The 18769-nt window shown below is 35.8% G+C and overlaps 1 protein-coding gene across 2 annotated transcripts in view; it reads right to left on the bottom strand.

Annotated features, from left to right (window-relative positions):
* The window catches only part of EPRS1 (glutamyl-prolyl-tRNA synthetase 1), a 48449-nt gene that overhangs the window by 11555 nt on the left and 18125 nt on the right, over positions 1 to 18769 (bottom strand). Inside the window, exons 13-25 of one of the 2 annotated variants that reach the window (XM_083378655.1) lie at positions 16754 to 16864; positions 15603 to 15739; positions 14455 to 14662; positions 13477 to 13589; positions 12619 to 12736; positions 11062 to 11445; positions 9318 to 9575; positions 6973 to 7206; positions 4180 to 4451; positions 3274 to 3325; positions 1954 to 2163; positions 1613 to 1685; positions 854 to 933 (exon numbers count right to left, since the gene is read on the bottom strand). In XM_083378655.1, coding sequence (XP_083234781.1) covers positions 854 to 933; positions 1613 to 1685; positions 1954 to 2163; positions 3274 to 3325; positions 4180 to 4451; positions 6973 to 7206; positions 9318 to 9575; positions 11062 to 11445; positions 12619 to 12736; positions 13477 to 13589; positions 14455 to 14662; positions 15603 to 15739; positions 16754 to 16864 — 2250 coding nt within the window. The remainder of the gene's footprint in view (positions 1 to 853; positions 934 to 1612; positions 1686 to 1953; positions 2164 to 3273; positions 3326 to 4179; positions 4452 to 6972; positions 7207 to 9317; positions 9576 to 11061; positions 11446 to 12618; positions 12737 to 13476; positions 13590 to 14454; positions 14663 to 15602; positions 15740 to 16753; positions 16865 to 18769) is intronic. The other variant, XM_083378656.1, reaches the window with a different exon arrangement.

Genomic DNA, 18769 nt, shown 5'->3' with positions numbered 1-18769 from the left:
GTGCCATCATGGAGGGACGCCTGTTTGGAAATGAAACTCTTTACGAAACTCTTTAATACAAGATGTTTCCTCTATGGCTGGTTTTAAGACCTTAAACACTGACTTCTATAGTTTTTCTTCATTAAAATTACATTAACACTGATGACCAGATATTTAATGACAGAAGTTACAATTTTTTGTGGATTATGTACAGTGTATCTGCTGTTCATGAATAATATAATGCATTATATTATTAGAACATTATTTTCCCTGCCTATCTTTTCCCATTCTCTTCTCCTGTTTACCTGCAACTTTCCCCCAGGTAAAGTTGCAGGTAAGGGCTTGGAGAACAAGATGGTCAACCTGGCTAACTATAAAGACAGCCATGTCAGAGAAAATGCCCAGTTAGGTCCAAATTAGCTATCTATAGATGTTGTGTCGCTTAAGTCAAAAGGGTGTGACCAAACAGGCCAGCTTTGGACATTTGTGCCATATATAGCCCAACATTGTCATATATGCAAGTAAAATGGGCTGGATCAGTTAGGCCAGTTTTATGTGGAACTGTTCAGGTAAGCCATGTCTACCAGCCCAGGTCCAGCAAGGCTAGGCTGGCTGGGTTCCAACAAAGCTCTTGGAGGACTCATTCATGCTTTATGGGCTAGGGGTAGATGAACTGGTAATGGTAGCAAGTGCATGTCTTCTTGGCAAGGCTGGACTCTCCGGTTTCTTGAAGAAGTCAAGCTAGATAGCTTGACTGCACTGCTCCACTGCACTTGGCAGAGCAGATTATTACCATACAGTAATGAGAGGCAAGAGCAAATAATCAAGTTAACTAGCAAATAATAAAGTGCACTCTGTAAAAACCTGTACTTACTACAACATTGCACCACTGATTGAGCTTGATGGGAAGATCTCTGTGGGACTGAATCCATTTTGCATATGCAGGATACATAACTACAAATCAAAAACATGGAAGATATTATTTTTTTGAAAGATTGCAATGTAATCTGTTATTTATTTTGAAATTAAGTTGATTTTCAAGATATCAGTTTAGACTAAGGGTCTGCTCCCTCAGTGCCTGTCCATCAAATAAGATCTAGTAGAGGTGTCCTCCTAAGCTTGCTGCATTTGCCATGTGATATTCCAAGAGGACCTTGCTAATACAACTCCCCATTTAAATATTGGTGTTAAGCCTTGTAAATTTAGGGATTAGTTTAACACATCTATATATACTCAGGCATTTGGTTAAATTGATGTTGCTGTGCTCGTGATCTGGTTTAGCATTTATGGTTTTTACACCTTATTTGTATATTGTCACTCACTTTGTAGAATTTTTAAAAGTAGGAAAACGGGCAATATAGTTATAATCCAAAGATAAATATTGTATTTTAATAGATTTATTGATTTGGATTTAGTCTCAAATACATCTCGTTAAAAACCAATTCATATTTTCCATCTCCTTTTTCCTTGAAATAGTATGCTTCTGAGCAACACTCTAATGCTAGCTCTTGGTCTGAATCAAAGACAATTCCATTCTTGTTTCAAAAGCCACTGTCATTAGCTTGCAGTAACACCATATTAAGGGAAGATTTAGTGTTTTTTTTCTACTGCATTTTACACCATTCACTGTTACCTGTTTCACTAGTAGGACGTACAGCAATTGGTTCTGCCAGCTCTGTTTTGCCAGACTTTGTAACCCAGGCAACCTAAAAAACCACAGAAAGTGTTTTAAGAATATGGGAAGTACAATTTAATTAATACTGCTATAAAAAGATCTATCTTCCTATACTATTGTTTTTATACTAATTAACTGAGAACCTAGATATACAAGCATTCAAAGACACACAATTCAATGCCCAGTACAAGAATCAGCTCCGTTTTTGCTGGTCACAAAGTTTTATTTGGGGCTAGTCTTTTGAAATTTTTGCAGCATATTCAGAGCAAAGGTGAAATTAATATAATATTTAAATTTACCTCCGGGGCAAAATCAGCAATGTGTGTCTTCTCTTTTTCCAATGCAGCTTGAGATACAAACATGGGAAAGTAGCAGTTTTCCACTCCAAGTTTCTTTATTTCAGTATCAAAAAAGTCCTTGATAGCTTCCCATACTGAAAAAGCCCATGGACGGAGAATGTAGCAGCCACTCACGTCATAGTATTCAATCATCTCTGATTTTGTAATAACCTTTATTTAAAAAAAAAAGGTTTGGTCATGGATAATGTTGCCGAATACGCAAAAGAATAACTATTCAAAAAAATAGTGCAATGAAATAAATAAGAAATATTAAAGTGAAAAAAGACAGACAGAAGTACCCACAGATAGAGGGGTAAAACAATTTTAATACAGACTGCAGATGTTTTCTGTAAAATGCCAAGTCACATGGAATTGTAGTGGAGTATAAATAATATACAGATAAGACATACATTTATTTAGGTTGTGAATACAATGGAATCAGTATTAGAATTAAATACTGTATAGCCCACTGATTCCAAGGAAATTGTGTTAGGTTGAAATCACTTTTATCAGAAATATACTAGCCAAATTCCCTATAAAAACTAACTATATTTTTTAAAAAAAATCCCTATCCCTGGTAGCATCAGCCCACCCCATTAGGTGTGGCAGATGTGTTGTAAGTACCAGCTAGAGACCTTCATTTAGTGATTCACAAGAGACATGCCTTCTCTGCCATGGAATCTGCCACCTCCTTATGGAACATTCTTCTTCCCCCAAATTACAATACAGTAGCTAGATCCCTTTTAATATTTCAGAAGTCCTTCAAGACCTGATTATGTAATCAGGTCTACAACTCCTAGGGAACTAGTTCAGATGGCTCCATTGGTAGGTGGTCATTCTTATCCCCCCTTTGCCTAGGGTTGGTATATTTGTTTTTATACTTTCCATTTTTATTAGGGATTTTTTATTTTTATATTGCCTCTTTTTATATTCATTATTCAATTTATTATTCAACACCCAGGGTTGTGTTTTATGAAATGGGCTGTTATAAATAAACAAAATAACTTTGCATTCACTTCCATTTCAGCATTGTAGCTTTTTTCATGTTGGATTTTCTTTTACATTCTTTTTATTTTGAGCAGTAATTCACAGAAATTAATGATTTTCTATTACTTCAGTGTTGAACTCTGGATCTGACCTAATAGATTTAATTGTCAAAATATATTGAGATTTTGAGTTACCTTTCGTATTTTAAGAATATAATTTACATAATACCAATTACTAAGTTGTTATAAGCAAACCATTTTGGGGGAAATATATATCCATTTGAGATATACTTGCCTGAGAATACCATTCAGCTAAATTTTCTTCCTTCTTAGCTTCTAGACCCAATCTGCAGCAAAGGGAAAGTCAATTAATATATTTTGGTCAATAATTGTTGAATTAATAAAGCAACAGTTTACTTGTTTTAATCTTTTACCTCAAAATAAATTGCATATACAGTCCATAATCCAGAAACAGAAAATAAAATGTTAATGTTTACTTTTTATTACATCCATATTAAAAAAGAAAATGCCTCATTTCTGTTACGATTTGTTCTGGGGGGGAAAGTCAGCTTCCCTCTTTCAGTTGTGAAGTTCTTTCATGAAGCATTATAACTTCAAGCATCATAATTATGTCTTTATTACTTTCCCTTCTTTCATCTTTGTTATCAAAGTTGAGATTATCACATTTTACACAGGACCAAGCAAATAGCTGGTACTGAATAAATTTTAAACAGAGAAAATATAGTTAAAATTGTTCAATTGCAATTGAAGGACAGAAAACAAATCCTTGCTATAGTATGTTATCTATGAAAAGCATTACTTCATGCATATCATCTCTGTATGCACAGTAAAATCTTAATTTTCATAGGCTAACAGAGCTGTTGGTACTAAATTATATCAAATTTTGTAAGCAACATATAATTATGCAAAATGATATAAATTGCCTGGACAGCTTTAGAAGCAACACATTAGGCTTTATTATTATCATTTGTTGTTTTATTTATTGGTGAAGCCTGAATTAAAATTGTGTCATTTATATCCAAAGTCTGCTGAATAAAAAAAAATCAATTTAATCCAAAAGTTTAAAATTGAAATCCAAACAGATTAAAACTATGAAACAGCTGTAAAATCAAGCTAGTCCGTGTAGTTATTTGAAAATTAGCTTTTCTGTTTAACACAACGTTCGTATTAACACCTTTACCTTGTTTGTTTCTTAGGCCCCTGACCATCTCCTGGTCCATCAGAAGACAGACTGTAATTACTTCCTTGGTCTTTCTGCATTCCTTTCTTCTGTCCCTCATTCTGTTTTTGTTGCTTATTTTGCTTTTCAGATTTGTTCTCCTTCTCCTTCTTCTTCTTCTTGTCTTTATCTTCTGCACCAGTTGTAGAAATTGGCTTGTAGTCTACTCCTGTGAACAACTTGTACTGAGCTTTTAACTGAAGTAGTTTTTGTACTGCAGTATCAACTTTATCCTTTGGGAAGGGAGCATTCCCACAGAATTATAGGCAATAAAAGAGAAAACAAGAAGATAATTTAGTTGCATCAAATATGTAGCATCTTATTATAATTGATAATAAGTAATATAATAAGTATAGAACAAAAGCATGAATAAAGGAGATGCGGTGAACTTAAAGAGACACAGATTTTTCTGGGTTCTTAGAAAAGCATCATTATTATTTCATTATAACTACAGAAAGTTGAACCACTGAGTGAATAGAAGGCATGAAAAACTTTGCCCATTCTTAAACAAAAATATAAAAGATCTTTATTAAAAAATCTTTTTTGCTTACAGAGTTGCACATAAAATTTTAGTACTCTGTAGGCAGACAGTAAAAATTATTCACTGTTAGAACTTGCACCCAACCAGCTATGGAGTAACATGGATGCAGCCCTCGTTAGATGTGTTTTTTGTGAATATCGGTTGTTATCCAAAGAGTCTCTTCATTGCTTTATTTTGTATTTTATGCATTTCATGCATCTTATATGTTGCTATTTCTGTTTAAATTTTGTGACCATCTCTTGCCGGTGACATCCACCCGACCCACTAGAGCGGGGAGGCAAGGAAAATGTTGATCACCTGACCCCAGGACAGTGCAACTGTCATATTATAAATGCATGCCAAGCATCTGAATTTTGATCACATGACCATGCAACGGTCTTCAGAAAAATGGTCATGTCATTTTTTCAGTGCCATTGTAACTTCTCCTAAGGAGGTACATCTAGCAGGACCCAGAAGAAGGATCTTCTCAGTAGTGGCTCCCTCCCTCTGGAACATTATCCCTCCAGAAATTAGACTGCCCACCCCGACACTCTTTAGTAAGGTCCTGAAGATGTGGTTTTGCCAGCAGGCCTGGGGAACCCAGAGTGGGGTGTAGTTAATTAAATGGTTGATTTGAGTGTGTATTGGCACCGAGGGGGGTGAGTGGGTTATTATTTTATTATTATTTACTTGTTATTATTTTTTTTTCTACATTATTTTTATTATCTGTAAGCTGCCTAGAGTCGCTGTGAGTGAGTAGGCAGCTATATACATTATTTATTTAATAAATGAAAAAATAATAAAAAGGTTTCCAGGCTTAATTCAAGAAAGTGAAAGATAAAAGAATCTACTGTAGGAGACTGGAAGAAATGTTTTTTTTTCCTTGATATTTTAAACAGCTGTTGCCAATCAGTGACTATGTAGGTAGTCCTTGACTTATGACTACAATTGAGCCTAAAAGTTATGTTGATAAGCAAGACAGTCATTAAGTGAGTTTGTGAATCACTGCTGTTGTTAAGTCAATCATTTGGTCATTAACAAATATGACTTTTCCGGAAGCTGGCTGGGAAGATTACAAATGGAGATCACAGGACAATGCAACTGTCATGCTATAAATGCATGCCAAGCATTTGAATTTTGATCATGTGACCATGCAACGGTCTTGAGAAAAATGGTCATGTCACTTTTTCGGTGCCATTGCAACTTCAAATGGTCACTAAAAGGAATGGTACCTGTATCAGTCTAGATCAGCGTTTCCCAACCTTAGGAACTTGAAGATGCGTGGACTTCAACTCCCAGAATTCCCCAGCCAGCTATGCTGGCTGGGGAATTCTGGGAGTTGAAGTCCACGCATCTTCAAGTTCCTAAGGTTGGAAAACGCTGGTCTAGATTAATACATTTCAACCGTGGTAACTTTTAGCTGTATGGGCTTCAATTTTAAACTTTTGAATTGCATTGAAGTCCACGCAGCTTAAAGTTGTCAAGCTTGGGAAACCCTAGTCTAGATGGAGCAATTATATTTCAATTTAAGTAATATGCTTTAATATATTAAACTATAGTTTCATATTTTATGTTTTGTATACAATGTATTCAAATACCTTATACAGCATGGAAATACACAGAAATGTCTTTAAAAATGTTTTTTTTAAAAAAGTAAGAGACATTTTTCTATTCTTCCTATACTGCCTGACACAGTAAAAAATGATACTGTAAATTCTTTGGAAAAATAATCTAGATTTTTCTTTATATTATATTTGATGGCAAAAAATGTATGTACATTTGCTGAACAACTAAATCCTGATGAAATACATTGGACAAGATCTAAATTCATCCTGAAAAAAGATTAAGATTGTTTAAAAATATGTGGCATGTTTCTGAATGATACAGCTAATTCATCACACAGTAAAAATAAACTAGTAAAAGAGTGGAAAAACAATTATTTTTGTTTTGTTCTGTATATAAGGACAAGTTGTTTTGCTGACAAGGGATGGGTCCCAGATGAACCTTCAGAGAAAATTGGAATATTTTTTTTCAGAAGTTACCAAAATTACTGATTTCACTAAAGCTATTTGCAAATATTGTTGAAGTAATTTCAGAATGGTTAGAACACGCAACACTTAATGAGAAATCAACTTATTTTCAAAGAATAGGATGGCAGCAAAGAATAAAAATGAGTGCAATACGTATTCCAGGCTCACTTCCAAGTATATGAAACTGTTAATTAATATAATTACCTTTTCTGCCTTCTCCAATTTTAATTTTCGAACCTCTTCTCCTTGGAGAGCAACCTGGTTAAAAATAACTTGTGCTTCTGGAGAGTCAGGACTACTGGTTTCTGTGCTTTTGGGGTGGTTTAAGTCAGATGACTGAGATGAAGGTGGCTGTCCTGGTTTATAATCCTGGCCAGTCTTTTCTTTATATTCTGCCTTTAAGGAAAGGAGGAGTTTGACAGCTTCATCCACTTTATCCTATGGGAGTATTGTCAAGAAAGAGCAAATAAATACAACCGCCTCAAAAACTATCTACATACGTTCTTTTCTTTACTTTTCTGTTCTTTATTATCAAATAAACAATATGTTCGTGGGCATCTTAGTAACATACTGTACTATTTGATGCAAGATTTATTGCATGGAAATGAAATGTACTTGTTGAAACACATTTGCTTTATGCAAATTAGTAAACTATGCAAAAAAACAAAAACAAAACCAGGAACCAAAAGACAGATGGAGCAGAGATGAGGTCTTCTTACCCTATTAACCATCTCCAGTGATAAGCACCCTCTCAGGGCCCCAAGCCAAATGGCGAAACCAAGTATGACACTCTTCTGGAAGGTCAAAAGGGTAGGAACAGTTCTCAGCTGTGGTGCTGGAATATTCCACAGGGTCGAGGCCACAGCAGGAAAGACTTTTCTCCTTGATTCCCCACCCCACCCCAAATTCCTTAGCAGACAGGATCTGTAGCAGGCCTCTTCCGCTGGCATGAGTGGGGCGGGCTAGTTCCACTGAGGTGAGACAGCTCCTCAGATACCCTGGATCTATGCCTTATAAGGCTTTAAAGGTAATAACCAATATCTTGAATTGGACCCAGAAGCAAAATGGTAACCAATTCAGCTCAAGAACAGTTGTGTTATTATGTGCCAATGCACATATGTGCCATCTCAGAACTAGGCGTGTCGCTGCATTCTGCACCAACTATAGCTTCTTAATAGTGTTCAAGGGTAGCCTCATATAGAGTGCGTTCCAGTAATCCGATCAAGAGATGACATGGGCATGAATGACTGCGCAGGACCTCATGATCCAGATAAGGGCACAAATGACACACAACATGAAGTTGCACTAGACTAGGCCCTCTAACTACGACTGACACCTGTTCTTTGAGCACGAGTTGTGAGTTGAGAATCCCCAGGTTGTGTCTGGCTTAGTGTAACCCACCCATTTTTCTTTAATTGTTCTTGTTATTATCAGTTTCTGCATGTCACTTTTCAAAACACAGATTTTTTCTCATGACAGTCTAATTTACACAAATTGGTCTCCATATATAAGAAAAAAAATAGAAATTACTGGCTCTCAGATTCATTTAAATATCTAATACAAAGGTAAGTCAGAAAGCTAATGCTTTAGGATTAATGCCTACAATAAGTTCTTAAAGTGGAAGAGGTAAAGAAAATAGCTTTGCCCTGTCACAATGAAAGAATAATTTTTAAGCAAACAGTGTCATACATATATAGCATTAGGTTAAACACTTATGAAATATAATTTCATGCTTTGAAATATTTGGGGGAAAGGGAGCTTGGGAAAATATTACTGATAAAAAATAGAATATTTAATGAAAGGCAATAGGGTGGTGCAATAGATCAAGGGGTTAAGATGGTGGAAAGTTGACAGCCCAGGTTCGAGACCCAAGTGTCATATGACAGGTTGAGCGCCCGTTCTCACCTAGCTCCTGCCCACCTATCAGTTCAAAAGCATGCAAATGCAAGTAGATAAATACTCTTTGGTGGGGAGGAAACAGCACTCTGCGACATCATGCTAGCCACATGACCGTGAAAATGTCTTTGGACAGAGCTGGCTCACGGCCTTGAATCAGAGACGAACATCACCCCCTATAGTTGGCAACGACTATCAGTAGAATCCACAGGGATTCCTTTCTTTCCTCCCTTCCTTCCTTGAAAGGCAATACGGTGTTCTCTCATAATACTGCATTGTATTGTTGCAGTTGTCTGGTTCTGGTTTTGGGGTTGCAGATATTAAAGTACACTAATGAAGGGTAGGATAGTGTAAAGGAATGTAGACCTTAGGGAACATCTGAGCAAGCCGTTGTGGGAAGAAGGAAGGAAAACCATTTGTGGGACTTGCTGAAGAGTTTACAGTCCTGGTTCTATTATTCTGCCCTATACAATATAGAACATAATTTACATGAGGCCTGAAATGAGAGAGAGAGAGCGAGGGAGGGAGAGAGAGGGAGGGAGTGAAGGAAAGGAGAAGGAGAGAGAGAGAGAGAGAGAGAGAGAGAGAGAGAGAGAGAGAGAGAGAGAGAGAGAGAGAGAGAGAGAGAGAGAGAATATTTATCTTTATTCTACCTTGGAAACCTTTTCTGCTTTGAGTCTCCGCACTACCTCTCCTTGTTCAGCTACTTTATTATACAGAGCTTTTTCATCTATTTGGCTAGAAGATGTCAAACCATTCATAGTTAAAGAAGTAGAATCAGAAGCATAAGACAAGGAGGAAGGAGGAAGAGGAGCTGCAGGTGGATGTCCAGGCTTATAATCGTGACCTGTCTTTTGTTTATATTCTGCCTTTAGAGCAAGAAGCACTTTTACTGCAGCATCTATATGATCCTGAAGCAGGAAGAGAATACATCACATCAGTAAATGCAGAAATATTTTTAAAAGTTTTCTACAAACAGAGTAGAATAAAAATGACATTAAACTCATTCAAAAGAAATGCAAAATGTATTCGTTGTTATGAGGAGGAGCCGGAATAGGAGTCTTAGGCCATGAGGCTCCCTTTTCTCCACTCTTTTTAAACTGGAAACTGTAATTAGATAAAAGAAAAAACCAGAAACTATCAATCATTCTCTGGCAGGGGAAGAATAGCACATGAACTTATTTATAGGTAACAAATTTCCATGTGAATGTCAAATATTTTCATTTTATGAATTATGAAGCATATAAATGCTTCTTAAGTTAAAAATTCTAAAACCAGTCTTTTTCTGCAATTGGCATGATATGCTTCACGTTGATCTAAAATATTCTATTTAAACTTTAAACAGAAAAGCAATTAACAGCTTTTGTTCATATCCTTTCTCCAAGCCAAGTGATTTTTTTTTTAGATTTCTTTTTAGAATGGGAAGGCTGGCAGATTTGGATATAATTCAAACAAGACCTTTTTTCTCTAAATAAGATTCAATAAACAGAATTGTTGCTATGCCGAGAAGGCAGCAGGACATATGTTTTTGATAAACTAAAATGAAGTAAATGAACTAAAGTGAAGTAAAGCATTTTTGTTCTCCCTTAAAGTTCAAACTATTCTGTATTTTCTCAATGTGAACAAAATCTGTTTTCTATGCAATAACATGCAACTACATAACACTGCAGTAAAAATAAGCTATACTAAAAGTAAAGCAAGGAATGCTTGCTATCATTTAACAATATATTTTTTCAAAGATCTAAAAACCATTTGCATTAGCCTATTTTACTTCCACTACTTTTGTTCAAGTATATCTATAAACCTCTTCATTTAGCTACTTTACAATCATGAGTCCTGCCCACAAGCATCCACAAAGAGAATTGAATTAGGAAAGTTCAATCTTTGGTGGATTGGCTGGGTTTTTTTTCTTTTTCCTTTTTTTTTTGTTTTTGTTTTTTTTGCTTTCAGAGCTGGGAGCACTGTGACAGAAGTATCTATGTGAACGTAGAACCAGAAATAAAAGAACACACTTAAAAGGGATTAAGACGGAAAAGGGGAAAAGGGATACTGATCTAAAGATATACACAGCCAAATTTGAAACAAACAATACAACTAAAGTATTTAATTATTTTAAATTATTCACACAAATGTAATGTTTAATAACAAAAAATATGGCTGCCCTCTCACAATTAGGCAGCAAAAAAGTGATACACTTCCAAAACCAAGTTAAATATTTGCTCTTTTGTTAAAAAGAAGATAATAGCTGGAACATGGGAGGATCCAGAGAACATTTTCTCTCAGGAAAACGTATGAAGAGATATGTATGGAGATTTCAAAGGTTATAATGGAGCACATGGGTTCAGACAGAATCACATAACAATAATTTAAGGCAGCCTAACTGATCTCTTTACTAACCTTGGCAGCTTTTTCTGCTTTAAGTTTTCGGACTACCTCTCCTTGCTCAGCTACATTATCATAAAGAATTTTGCTGTCTACATTGGTAATGGCGACCACCTCACATTTGGAAGACTGGATGGCATCTGCTGCAATTGGAGGGTTTCCAGGCTTGTAGTCTTGACCAATCTTCTCCTTGTATTCTGCTTTCAGAGCCAAGAGCTGTTTCACAGCAGCATCAATGTCCTCCTTTGCTGCTTTCTTCTGTTTCAAATCACGGACTACATCACCCTGAGCAGACACCCTCTTGTAAAGAGCTAAGTGATCCTGGGCTGAAGGGGAAACTGAAGTAGGAGAAACATCAGCCCCAAGCGAAGCAGAATGACTTTTCATTGTAGCAGCAACCTTTGAAAAGAAAACCAAATTATGCATTCACAAAAATGAGGAAAATAGTGAACTACAATATGCACCATTTGAGGATGGGGTGTGTGTGACAGTATTGCCTGGTATCCAAATCCCATTCTTAAATATGGAAAAGAATGATGTGAAAAATATTGTCTCTATTCCTGACCCTAACAAGGCAACACTTCAAAGAGGGAGCAAAAATAAAAATAATTTCAGCAGCATCTATGAGTGGAAGAATGAGCAATTTTCTTGGAATAAATACTGTAGGCAGTCTTACATGACGAGCCAAAGGCTAGACTGAAATAAAGAATAGAAGCAGGAAAATATTGATGATTTATCTGTTCATTCATTTAATCTATTTGCATGGCTGCCCATCTCACGAACACAACTAATAAAATAAAGATGGATATAAGCAAGAAGAAAAGGCAAAAACAACCACAAGAATTATATTTTTACTGATTTAACAAACATTAAATTTAGTATTTAATGACATTGAGTATAATCTTATCCCAATGTAATACAGTACCGAACTTCTCACTAATTTTAGAAAAAATGGACTCAGTCAGGTATTTGATTTCTTATGGCCTTACACCAGCATGAAGAAAAAAAACATACAAAATAATAAGTATCCAAAATGCAGACAATACCAGCTGAAAATAAATTAGTCAGCAATTTCAAAAGATATAGAAAGTAAAAGAACTGAGTATATAACTATATTGTTGTAATCACTTTTTGATGATCAATAGAAGTAATGGCTCCATGCCTGGCCATTTTCATAAAAATTGCTGGAATTTGGTGCACAATAAATACATAAAACATATTCAATAGAACAGTAAAAATTAGAGAAGAATTGATAAAACAGAACAGCCTCAGCAGAGGTTTATAAAATATATGAATTTAAATAAAACCAAAATGTGGAGTATTTGTTTTTTAATTGTATCACCTTAATGACTCATGATCAATTTGTGACTGATTATAATCCTGAGATATTTTTTTCAAACATTATGCTCCCAGATCATATATTCTGCTTCCTATACAGGTGCATTTGTTATTCCAACCCTGACAAATGTCCCTGTTGAATATTAAATAGTTTATGATCACGTGTTATAAGCAACACTAATGCCCATCAATATTATTTTTGATGAACAATATATATCAACTGGATCTGCTTACCTCTTTCTTTGCTGTTTCTGACTTGGTTTTCTCCTTTGAGCCAGATGTTGGCATTTCTTTTGTATGCCCATCAGGAATATAAATCAAAATGCATGGAGCTTCTTTACAGCTGTATGGACTAGAAACAAAGATTTTTAATTCATTAATAACAATAATTGAATAGACAAATGAATCAATATGAAAAATTACCACTTAAACTTTAAAGGTTTATAGAAATAAAAGCGTTTGTAAAATTATATTTATAAGGAAGGTACAGAACAAGAAAGACAGCAGAAAACTGACATGCAGGGTTGTGTGATCTTGAGTTAAGCTTCAACAATGAATATCAAAATATTCTTATTATACCTCACCCATCTCCACAGCTGTAAATCCAGGAGAAAAATGTATTTATTTGGTGAAAAACAGAGAAACGGACAGAAGTAGTAGAAGGAAGGCATTTTCTTACATTTCCATATAGTGTACTTCAAAATGATTTTTTGACAGCAATAACAAACCCATATTAAAGCCTCATGAACAGTCAATATTGCAATTTAAATTATAGTTTTTAAAGTAACAATCACTGCTTACTTATAAAGAAAACTTTAAATGTGTAATTTGCATATTCCATAAATGGGGAAAAATGTCACTGAAAGTAATATAGGTTGCTTAGCTTTCAAATGTTGTTAAAACTGTATTATCCCACTTTCCTTTGTTAAATACAATGTAATGATCTTCTATATAAGTAAATATAATGCAGAAATATAGAGTTTTTATGGACAGCAGCAGATACATTAATTCTACTTCAACAATTTATTCCTGAAAAAAATGGCCATTCCAAATCTTATACAGCTAAAATCAAGCTGGTTTCTATATACTCACCTAATAGGCTCATATGGTTGATCACAAATATAAAAGCCTCTTCTCTGAAGCTGTATGATGTCTCCTTTTTTCAAATCTTTTAGGCAAGGATCGCCTAACATCAGTTCTTCTTGCTATAAAGATTAAAAATAAGTTGTATAAGTTCCTAAGAACAAAATTCTGTACATATTAAGAATTACTGTACTTGTGCCGAATTACTATAGTTAACATGAAAGTTAACTTTTCAGATGGATGTTGAAAATCCTCAATTCCCCATGAAGCAACTCATGGAGATCCAAATGAAAGACTAAGAAAAAGCAATCTTAGAATTATAATTATGGTTAGCCTGATGTTTCCCAATATGTGACTCTTGCCAATAACTAGTGATGGTAGGAGCTACAATCCCAAGGCTTAGGAGACATCATTTTATGGAAGATGGGCTAGAATGCTGAATTTTAATCAGGAAAGTAAAGGATAAAATCTCAATTCAGCCATAGAGTTTATTGGGTCAATTTGAATTTAAGTCAGGCTTAAGGATGAGTGATAGGGACGCGGTGGCTCAGTGGGTTAGGACGCTGAGCTTGTCGATCAGAAGGTCAGCAGTTTGGCGGGTCGAATCCCGAGTGCCGTGTAACAGAGTGAGCGCCTGTTACTCATCCCAGCTTCTGCCAACCTAGCAGTTCGAAAGCACGTAAAAATGCAAGTAGAAAAATAGGGACCACTACGGTGGGAAGGTAACAGCGTTCCGTGCGCCTTTGGCGTCTAGTCATGACCACGGAGACGTCCTCAGACAAGCGCTGGCTCTTCGGCTTTGAAACGGAGATGAGCACTGGCTCCTAGAGTTGGGAACGACTAGCACGCATGTGCGGGGTAACCTTAACCTTTACCTTAGGATGAGTGAGATTTAAAGAGGGAGGAGGGCTCATGTATTCTACATGGTTTCTTGAAACTATCATTTTGTGGCACAAATGCAACAGTTGATAATAATATGAAAGTTACTTTGCTATTTCTGTTAATGTACTGTTTGAAGTCTTCTTCCTTGCCTAAGACAGGCTTGGTAATCAAGTGTTCATAGTTCACACAGATTGTCGGAGTGAGAGAAGCAGAAGAGGCTTCTGCTAGCCAGGTGATTTTAGTAGTTTTTTTGTAATCCTTATTCTCCAAATTTAATTTAGCATCCATAGATGTGATTTTCCCAGTGAGGTTCCTACAAAGAAACAGAATATTTTGATTATCTGGGTGTTTTAAAACTAAATGATAAAACCTTGCCCAAGAAATCAATGGAAATTAACTTAAGTTTCCAAGAGTTAGTGAATCTTAAGAAATGGCAGTCAAATTTAATAACCCAAATCTATTATTTAAATTTAAGAGGATTCCTATATGGCTTAGGCCCGGGATATTTGCAGGACCGTCTGCTGCCAGGAACGACCTCCCATCACCCGGTGCGCTCACACAGGGAGGGCCTTCTCAGGGTGCTGTCGGCTAGACAATGTTGGCTGGCGACCCCCAAGGGGAGGGCCTTCTCTGTGGGAGTGCCGGCCCTGTGAAATCAACTTCCCCTTGAGCTCCGGATGGCCCCGGATCTCCGGTCCTTTCGTCGCGGCCTTAAAACATTTCTCTTCCATCAGGCTGACCTGGACTGACAATAGGGATTTTTAAATAGAATATTTTTAATATTGATAAAATATTAATATTGATAAAATATCATTTTATCAATATCATTAATATTGATAAAATATTAATATTGATAAAATATCATTTTATCATTGGGGCTTGTTAGTTTAATCTTTTTTAACATTTGTATTATTGTGTTTTATTGTTGTTAGCCGCCCTGAGTCCTTCGGGAGATAGGGCGGCATATAAGTCCCAAAAATAAATAAATAAATAAATAAAGAGAAAGAGCTTGTGGTCACACAAGTCACTGCATCCATCCCCTGTCATTTCAAGCCTCATCTCTCTCTCTCTTAATATAGTTCCCTGCTTCACCTACCATACGGTTTCCAAGAATTTCATATGCAGTGAAAAGGATAACAGGTTTTGAAGTGAATTATATACTGTAACAATTCTACCCACTAGACATTTTAAATATTTAAGAAGGAGAAATTCCAAATATGATACCGAAACATAAAATCCACTGTAAAACATACTTGTGTATATTGGTGATGATTATGTTGCCCCAGTTAATGAATGTAACCATTTCTCCTTCTGTCAATGTCTCTGCATCTGCTCCATCAATCAGAACTTTGGGACTATACCAGATAGGCTTCAAGCCAACTTCAGCATTCTGGATATTAACAATATTAACAATAAATAAATAAATATTAACAGAAAAGGATAAAGAGATGGTTCGTGTTAGAAAAATTACAACACAATAAACCATTCTGGAAGAAAAGGCAAAAGTTGTATGTTTGTCATTGTGGTAAATTTGTTTTTTCTTGAACCAAGAGGAAACAATTTTTTTGGATATCTAAATCTAAGTCCTTTTATAGTCCACAGGCCACATCTGGCCCACAGGTGGTCCATATACAACCTGTGGTATCAGTGGCATTAGGGAGCAGGGCATTGGAAGCACAGCAGTGGCACCAGAGGACAGGACATCGATGTTGGAGGACAAGGTGACAAAGCATCAGCATCGGGGGCAAAGTGGCAGTAGCAGGGGGTGAGGCAGCAGCTCTTCAAAACAGTCCCAATTTCTCACGTGGCCCTTTGGAAATTGCCCACCCCTGATCTAAGATGTATCTCAAGGTACACTAGAGAGCTATAGCCCAAAAAGTAGGTGAAACTGGACAAAGATGCGGATGGATTCCAAACCTAAACGATCATTATGTGTATTTTATAGGGCTTTTCTTCTTTTCTTCTCTTTTTTCTTTTCTTTTCTTTTCTTTTTTCATGGACTTTTCTCCAGAATTGAAAACTCTATTATCTAATACTTCAAATCTCAGAGCTAAACAAGGTTATGCCTGATTAGTACTTAGATGGGAAGATAGCCTGGAGATTGCAAGGCTATAGACTAGGAAGGAAGTTGAACAAGAAACAAGGAAAAGGCAGTGGCCAACCATTTCTTTAAAAAAAAACTGCTAAGAAAACTGCATGGATGCAGCAACCAGGATTTGAACTCAGGTTGAAGATATTTACATTTTTTAATCTTTTTGTTAATCCATCTGCTCGCCTTCCAATTGCTGAGAGTCTCTTACAGTATTCAAACTTGATAATCTGATTTTGCTTTCTTTTCACTGGGTAGAAAGTCCTGTTGGTTCCAACGTTTCAATATTTTTATTACAGCATTCTTTAAACAAACCTTTGGATGTTTGGCCACTTCTTTCATCTCTTCTTGAGCTTCAGGAATATTTACGGTGACTATTTCATCCTTTAGCAAAGCAGTGAACCGAGGTGCCACTGGGTCTATGACCTATATCCCAAGGATAATAATTAAGAAATTCTAATTATTCAAATATTCATTTATGTTTCAAGCACAAATCTTTAAAACAAAGAGTTATATGAATGAAAAAGTACACATATAATACACAAAAACCATCTAGGAATATTAACTGGTATTCTTTATGTTACTGCACTGTTGACTGCAATTAAAGCTTCTTGAATTTAAATTATAAAACAAAGCCAAAAACAAAATATGCTTATGTAATTTTCCTGTCCTTTGAGAAAAAAAATGTTTTAAAATCACTTTGGGGGAGAGAGTTTGTAAGCATATGCATTCCTACCTGGAAGAAACTATAATTAGGCTAAACACAGGAACTGTAATTAGGCTAAACGTGAGTGCTAATTGTAAACTTTTTCTTTGGATCCAAGGTATTTTATCACTCATCAATTTTTAAAACAGGCATGTATGCATTACATTATCATTAATATATCACCTTTTCTGAGTCTGAAAAATAGGCAGAATCAGAATATCTGTGGAATGCTCTTCAAACATGAAAAAAATGTATTAAAATGCCAAATGGCACTCTGCAATTTAAAATACTTTTGATACTTTTTCTTTTATATACAAAATTCCACAATTTTCTCCTTACCAAATCTCTAGCTTTAAAGCCATATATTTTCTATAAATGTATTCCAAAGAGTGCATTCTAGCATGATTATTTAAATACAACAGCTTTAGAGCACTATAATAAGGCAACATTATGATAAAACCATTTTAACATGGCCTCTATTTCTGCTTCATTGAGAAATTATTTTTCTAACTTACTCAATACTCAAGATAGCATCTTCCACCAATATTGTTTCTGCTGTTAACACACTACCAAATCATTTATTTTAAGCACTACCACCTTACTTCAATGACTTATTATTTTATAAAACTGGAGGTTTTAAGGAAGCATGAGAAACCTTTGGTCTTCCAGCAGTTCTCAGGATGTCAATTGCAATCCCCAGAATTATAATAGTTTAAACAATTGTTAAAAACTGCTACTTATAAGGATATATATTCTTTGAGAGGAAAATCCCTCCATATTTCATGCTTAAGCTTATATAAAACAAGAGCACTCATGACTAATAAAGACTATATTCTACGTTTTTGGAAATACATTCTTAGAAATGTCTATGGAGATTATCAGTCATCCAGGTCATGGTTATCCCAAAGGTGCTTTTTTCAAGAGGCAACTGGACTTTCTTGTTTTTCTTTAAAGATGTTTTGCTTCTCATCCAAGAAACCTCTTCGGCTCTGACTAGATGGTGGGGAATGGAAGGATTTATATACCTTGCAGACAGCTGATCATTTGCATTCTTTTAGAGAGCCAATGAGGCCACTGTGAGGTTTATCTGTGTCCTGAGGGTCACTCCAAGGATACAACACCCAGAAACATTGTATATGCAATACAGTGCAGTGAGAAATGTGCAGATTTGTACATGTGTGGAAACAAAAAATCATTTCACAAACACATTGCACAACATAAAAAAACCCCATCAGGACAATTTTCAACAGTCCATCTGCATTTAAAAGACAAAGTCCACTCTTTTGAAGACAGCAAAGTCCACATTTTGGACAGAGAGTACTGCTGGTTTGAAAGAGGGCTGAAAGAGGCCATCTATGTAAAAAAAAACTTAACATTAAGAAAACCAAGATCGTGGCATCCGGCCCTCTCAATTCCTGGCAAATAGATGGGGAAGAAATGGAGATAGTGATTTTATTTTCCTGGGCTCCAAGATCACAGCAGACGGGGACTGCAGCCAAGAAATTAAAAGACGCTTGCTCCTCGGGAGGAAAGCAAATCTAGACAGCACACTAAAAAGCAGACACATCACCCTGCCAACAAAAGTGTGTATAGTCAAGGCCACGGTTTTTCCAGTTGCAATGTAT

This window comes from Vipera ursinii, assembly GCF_947247035.1.
Source record: "Vipera ursinii genome assembly, chromosome: 1".
Classification (NCBI taxonomy): domain Eukaryota; kingdom Metazoa; phylum Chordata; class Lepidosauria; order Squamata; family Viperidae; genus Vipera; species Vipera ursinii.
The sequence above is the reverse complement of the archived record's forward strand: the minus strand, read 5'-3'. Positions and strand labels throughout refer to the sequence as shown.